This window comes from Triticum urartu, chromosome 1 (genome assembly GCF_003073215.2).
Source record: "Triticum urartu cultivar G1812 chromosome 1, Tu2.1, whole genome shotgun sequence".
NCBI lineage: Eukaryota > Viridiplantae > Streptophyta > Magnoliopsida > Poales > Poaceae > Triticum > Triticum urartu.
In genome coordinates, this window is record NC_053022.1 from 459,954,358 (window position 1) to 459,961,688 (window position 7,331).

General features: G+C 49.0%; 1 protein-coding gene across 1 annotated transcript; it reads left to right on the forward strand.

Moving 5' to 3' along the window:
* The first annotated feature begins 1,642 nt into the window (after positions 1-1,642).
* On the forward strand, positions 1,643-5,192 carry LOC125518907 (gibberellin 20 oxidase 2-like). Its single transcript, XM_048683802.1, has 3 exons — positions 1,643-2,315; positions 2,401-2,725; positions 4,504-5,192. The coding sequence occupies exons 1-3, from the start codon at positions 1,708-1,710 to the stop codon at positions 4,807-4,809; spliced, it is 1,239 nt and encodes a 412-aa protein (XP_048539759.1). The 5' UTR covers positions 1,643-1,707; the 3' UTR covers positions 4,810-5,192.
* Positions 5,193-7,331: the final 2,139 nt, after the last annotated feature.

Below are 7,331 nucleotides of genomic sequence, written 5' to 3' on the forward strand. Positions count from 1 at the left end.
TACCCTGTGTCTGGTTAATCATCGCGCTACAGCAGCGCGTCCGTCAAATCCTGTGACAAATCATACACCACCGGTGGCAAGCCCCCCCCCCCCCCCCCCCAAAAAAAAACTGGCGAGCCCACTTGTGCTCCTTTGTGTCTCCAAATGACCTTTTGTGCAGAGAACCTCATACACACCAAGAAATCCAAAATGGTACTTCTTCATATGTGATGGCCGTGAAACGAAGGTATAACAGTCCAATATAATTACCAGTTGCCCATGCCACAGTTATCAACATGTCAACTATGTAGTTACTCAGCTATCATGTGATATTTAACAACATAAGACAACTATAGTTACCAATAGCTCTTGCTACATTTGTCGACCGTGTTAGGTCACAATTACTAACATAGTAGAGATGTGGTTACATTGGTGTTTGTGGCGATGTCCAAATTTAGAATCAATGATTATCCATGAGTAGTCTGACAACCAATGTAATGTTTGTCGATCACAATATGTGAACAGTACTGGCAACTCTTATAGTACCAGGCGATAACTTTCGACCTTAGAAATTATGAAAACATGTGGGGAAAAAAGTCCAGTTCTAATGCTCAATAACTTTCGTGTGAACAAGTTGGTAATATACGCACTGCAACCTTGTAACTTTGAAAAAAGGTCAAAACAATCTGCATCGAATCTAGTTTCAAAGATCTTGTCACGATGAATTGAATGATAAAAAAGAAGTATGAATCGGACCAATGGCTTGATCTACAAAACATTTGATTTGGTGAAATGTTTGTTGACATCAACTTTTGTCATCTAGTGAATATGCATGTGCATCTGAGAAGGGGTGTGGGATTAATTTGGTTTTTCTACCTAAAATAAAACGTCTTATGATGACTTGTGATTTGACATACAGGATAGTTGTTTTACAGATCATACGCACAAACGATTGTTTCACATCCAACAATATTAGCATTGGGCATGGGATTTTGTTATGAACACAATACAGACGCAGGCACTCATATATACGCATATACACGTCCTATCTCTATGGGCATCTTTAATAGACCGAGTCGACACATCGTCTTAAGATTGATGGAGTCGCTATAAACGTCTTCGTAATCGACAGGTACGTCTCCTCCCACTAAACGCACATGACTGAAAGACCTAAAATAAATTCAGAAAAATGCAATCATTAATGCCAAGTCTAGGATTTGAATCCTGGTTGGTTGGTTCCACCAAGGAACCTAAACATCTCACCATCTGAGCTATGCTCGGTTCATGGGCATGGGGTTATGACATGTGGATGATTTTGGTATACTTATCTGGGTCTATCTAGGACAGATCTAGATGTGCCCTTATTATTGCACATCTAAATGACTCAATCAAACTAGAAAGAAAAATAAAAAAAAGCAAAAGAAAATGCTTGCACGGATCTTAGCGTAAAATTTAGTGACATAGAATTTAGATGTGCAATATTCAGAACACATCTAGATGTGTTTTAGCAAAACTGTACCTAAAACATGTGTGTAGAATCTATTCCAAGATCTGAATTATTGTATGACACGTGGGGCGGTTTTTGTGGAGTTTGTACATCAAACCATCACTTGTGCTAAGCTTGGCTTGTCACTTTGTCGTGCATCAAACGGGCCCGGCTCTTCTCGTTACAAATAGCCCTCAAGCTTCCTTCAAACCCGCCCACCAGTAGCACATAGTGTGTTTGCCATGGTGGACCTATCGAACTTTCTAGAAGCCAATGCAGCAATGTCGTTTCCGGCCATGGAAGTCGCTCGGAGTCCTCACCTCCCATGCGTTCCCGTGGACGCGAACGCGACAGACAGCAACAGTGCCACCGACGTCCTCGACCTCTGGCGGCAGCAAAAACAAATCCCGGCACCCTTCGTCTGGCCCCACGCGGACGCACGGCCGTCGTCGATGTTGGAGCTGGACGTGCCTGTGGTCGACATAGGCGCAGCTCTGCACAGCGCCGCCGGGATGGGCCGTGCCGCGGCGCAGGTCGCCGAGGCGTGCGCGAGCCACGGCTTCTTCCAGGTGGCCGGGCACGGCGTGGACCTCGCGCTGGCCCGCGCCGCGCTCGACGGCGCGGCGGACTTCTTCCGCCTGCCGCTCGCCACCAAGCAGCGCGTCCGCCGCTCCCCGGGGACCGGGGAAGGGTACGCCTCCGCCCACGCCGACCGCTTCGCCGCCAAGCTTCCCTGGAAGGAGACTCTCTCCTTCAGCCACAACCACGACGATGTCGGCGCCCGCGGCAACAGCCACGTCGTCGTGGACTACTTCACCTCCGCCCTAGGCGACGACTTCAAGCACCTAGGGTTAGTAAACTGACTTGTTTTTTCTGCTTCTGCATTCTGATTTTGGCACACACACACACCCTAAATTACGTACGCATGGTCGCAGGGAGGTGTACCAGGAGTACTGCGAGGCGATGGAGGAGGCGTCGCTGGCGATAATGGAGGTGCTGGGGGTGAGCCTGGGGCTGGGGAGAGGGTACTACAGGGACTACTTCGCCGACGGCAGCTCCATCATGAGGTGCAACAACTACCCGCGGTGCCCGGAGCCGGACCGGACGCTGGGCACGGGGCCGCACTGCGACCCGTCGGCGCTCACCATCCTGCTGCAGGACGGCGACGTGGACGGGCTCCAGGTGCTCGTCGACGGCGCATGGCGCTTCGTGCGGCCCAAGACCGGCGAGCTCGTGGTAAACATCGGCGACACCTTCATGGTACGTACTCTTCCCGGCCTGCCGGTCATGGTATGAGATAGCTAGTATGATGTCTTCTCTTTGCGGTATAGGATGTCTACAGGAACGTACGTACGTACGTACTGTCGCTTTGCTTAATTTCTTCTAGACTATAATTCCACTATTCCAGAGAACCGTTGCTCTACGGCTTCACCTACCTAGTGTCGTGTCGTGTCGTCACCAGCGTAATAGTGTTTTGCTCTCGCCGCACTCCACAGTGTGCAACACGACACAATTGCCTCTAAATTAAGCAACTGGGAGTGACTGCGAGAGGATTTACACCCCCGGCACATGGCAACATGAATTGTTATGAGAGGACGAGAACGACAGGTCGGCCGGAGGAGAACGATGGGAAGAAATCAAACGTTTTTGCTAACACAAGCGCATGTTTATCTATATATAAAGATTGAAGCAAATGGCCTTTCAACTGCATCGTGTGTCTCTACTATGTTCTTGTGTTGGATTGTATATTTCGACTAGCAGTAGAAAGAAGAAAGAAAGAAATTGAAGTACAAGGATGCGAGAACGACGATTCATGAGATAATAGCTACTTCCTTCGTCGCATAATATAAGGACGTTTTTGACACTTCACTAGTGTCAAAAACACTCTTACATTATGATCATGGAACGGAGGGAGTAGTATTCTTAAGTTACACATTACTTGAAATTAGTCGTCATGGTGAAATTGGTAGATATGCTGCTCCCAAGAAGCAGTGCTCTCAAGCATCTTGGTTTGAATATGAGCGGCGGCATTCTCATAAAAGAATACGCTAGATTAAAAATCATTACAGACTTTAGAATCTTGAAGTGGGAAAAAGATGCGGTAGAATCGAGCACAAGAAGAAGAAAACAGAACACCTACATGAAGGCTCACATGGAAGCATAGAGGTTTCGCCCGTAGCAATTACATGTGTACGTAGGTTCCGTCTAAGTCTCAGTCGGACAACTTCCCCTTTATTTTAGCAAGTGTAAGTTGCACTTTTTCACTTGATTACGCTTTTCATAGAGAAGCGCAAGGTATACTTTTTTTCTGGTAAACTGAAATGGCACTTTTCGAAGTCGACATGAAGTCGAAAAATCTCAGGCGGCTGGGCTTTAGCAAAGCCACTGCTTTGTTACTGGGAAATACTCTTTCTGTAAACTAATATAAAAATATTTATTAGATTACTAAAGTAGTGATCTAACCGTTTTTATATTAGTTTACGGAGGGAGTAGGATTAGGCATTCATGCACCTCTTGACTCGTCTATACATAGACGCGCATGTGTATGTGATGCGCGCGTGGTTACTCGTCTCTTTCCAAGCGAGCTTTTGAACCGCCAGGAGCGAGTGACCGGAAAAGGATACGCGGTTCTTTCTCTTCTGGCCGTTTTGGACGCTTGCCTATCTTGGCAGGCGGGCAGGCGGGCCGTGGTGACCGGCGGGGCCTGTCCCCCGCAGCGGTGGGTGACGCCAAAGGAGTTAATTTGTGTGCCGTGACGAGTGCCCGTCCGTGGCGGTAGCTCCTGCCTATCTATGCTTGTGCGCGCGGCAGCGGAGCGCACAGCACTCGACCGACGACTCCTCCGCGCGTCTCGTCATGCCCGCGCCGTGCGCCTCGACGTCCTCGCTTCTTTTCTCTTTAAAACGTGTCGAGTTGGCATCCCGGCGGCGAGCAGCCCGCGTGTCGAGCTCTCCGCTTCTTCCGAGGTTTTCTTTTGCTAGGCCTAGCAGACGAGCACGGACTCACTTGCATTGGTTGTTGTATATATGGCTTTGCAGGCGCTGTCGAACGGGCGGTACAAGAGCTGCCTCCACCGCGCGGTGGTGCACCGGGAGAAGGAGCGCCGGTCGCTAGCCTACTTCCTCTCGCCGCGGGAGGACCGGGTGGTGCGCCCGCCGCCGTCGCCGGCGCCGGCGCCGCGGCTCTACCCGGACTTCACCTGGGCGGAGCTCATGCGCTTCACGCAGCGCCACTACCGCGCCGACTCTCGCACGCTCGACGCCTTCGCGCGCTGGCTTGACCCGCCGAGCTTCTCCGCCGCGCCCTTGCCGAACGGCCCGGCCCAGGCCCAAGGGACTGTCTAGTGTGTGTGATTGATGATTATCTATCTCTGCTGTTGCGAACCAATCTCTGCTTGAGATGGTTAGGTGGACAGTGGTATCCCTAACTATCAGGGTTCAAATTCTGGTGCTCGCATTTATTCTGGATTTATTTCAGGAATTCCGACGATACGCTTTCAGTGGAAGAAGGCGTTCTCGTCGACTACGAGGCGCCGTTTATATGAGCGCTTGCGTTTGTACTGTGTTAAAAAAAATCTATCTATGCTATTGTGAGCTAGTAACTACGGTACTGACTAATTAGTATTTATATTTGTTGCGCCTATGCAGACGCTAATCTGGTACATGTAAGAGCATCTTCAATAGCCACACTATATAAGTGTCGCGCTGAAATATTGGTGTTTTTTGCACGCGCTATTGCTCCGGTCGCTCCAGTGAAAGCGTAAAAATCGCGCGCGCGACATATCTGTTTAGCGCGCGGGCCGAAACCTATCGTGCGCCGCTTATTTGCTGCGCCCGCTCCCGCGCGCTGGACTCTCGAGCACTCGCTCGCAACTTCACCTGCCCCATCTGTAACACCCTCGATGCGGCTATATCTCCCACGTGTCGGAGCACGACTTAAAGGCATAACCGCATTGAAGGCAATGTCGCAAGAGGGGTAATCATCACACATCACATGTACTTAAGAAAGAGATACAGGGTTAGCTTACAATCGCCACTTCACACAATACATGAATATAACAATACAATCATCCAGATACAATCAAGGTCCGACTACGGAACCAAAATAAAGAAGACTACCCCTAGTGCTACAGATCCCCAATCGCCCCAACTGGGCTCCACTACTGATCAACTGGAAATGGAACAACATAACGAACACGATCTTCATCGAGCTCCTCCTTGAGCTCGGTTGCATCACCTGCACGGTATCATCGGCATCTGCAAACTGGTTTGGAAGTAATCTGTGAGTCACGGGGACTCAGCAATCTCACACCCTCGCGATCAAGACTATTTAAGTTTATGGGTAGGGAAAAGGTATGAGGTGGAGCTGCAGCAAGCACTAGCTTATATGGTGGCTAACATACGCAAAAGAGAGCGAGAAGAGAAGGCAAGGCACGGTCGAGAAACTATGATCAAGAAGTGATCCTAGAACAACCTACATCAAGCATAACTCCAACACCGTGTCCACTTCCCGGACTCCGCCGGAAAGAGACCATCATGGCTACACATGCAGTTGATGCATTTTAATTAAGTTAAGTGTCAAGTTTTCTACAACCGGACATTAACAAATCCCATCTGCCCATAACCGCGGGCACGGCTTTCGAAAGTTCATAACCCTGCAGGGGTGTCCCAACTTAGCCCATCACAAGCTCTCACGGTCAACGAAGGATATTCCTTCTCCTAGGACGATCCGATCACACTCGGAATCCCGGTTACAAGACATCTCGACAATGGTAAAACAAGAACAGCAAAGCCGCCCGATGCGCCGACATCCTGATAGGAGCTGCACATATCTCGTTCTCAGGGCAACACCGGATTGTCCTGACTTCCGGTAGGCCAGCCCAGACTTGCCCCTGGTGGCCATCGGCGGTCAACAGGTTCGGACCAACACTTAGACAAGCACTGGCCCGGGGGATTAAATAAAGATGACCCTTGAGTCTGCAGAACCCAAGGGAAGGTGGTAGGTTGTTAGTGCAAATGGTAAAACCAAGGTTGGGCCTTGCTGGAGGAGTTTTATTCAAGGCGAACTGTCAAGGGGTTCCCATAATACCCAACCGTGTAAGGAACGCAAAATCAAGGAACATAACACCGGTATGACGGAAACTAGGGCGGCAAGAGTGGAACAAAACACCAGGCATAAGGCCGAGCCTTCCACCCTTTACCAAGTATATAGATGCATTAATTAAATAAGAGATATTGTGATATCCCAACAAATATGCATGTTCCGACAAGGAACAAACTCCAATCTTCACCTGCAACTAACAACGCTATAAGAGGGGCTGAGCAAAGCGGTAACATAGCCAAACAACGGTTTGCTAGGACAAGGTGGGTTAGAGGATTGGCTTAGCAATATGGGAGGCATGATAAAGCAAGTGGTAGGTATCGCAGCAAAGGCATAGCAAAAGAGTGAGCAACTAGCAAGCAAAGATAGAAGTGATTTTGAGGGTATGGTCATCTTGCCTGAGATCCCGCAAGGAAGAAGAACGAGTCCATGAAGAAGACAAACGGACGTAGTCGAATGGATCCTCACAAACGCGACGTTATCGGGACCAACCCGAAGAAGCAACACGGGAAAGAAGCACACAACATAGTAAACAACCATCACATAATCATGGCATGATGCACAACCAAGTATGATGCATGCCCGGTTTAAGGATACATGGCATGGCAAAGTGCACAAGCAAAACTACAAGTTAAGTGGAGCTCAATATGCAACGAGTTGCATATTGACGAAACACCACATCAATTATTTAGTTCTCTCTCGTTTAGGTACCCAACAATATTAATTGTTGATTAACATGGCAAGAGGTGAGGCATAAGTAAACTAG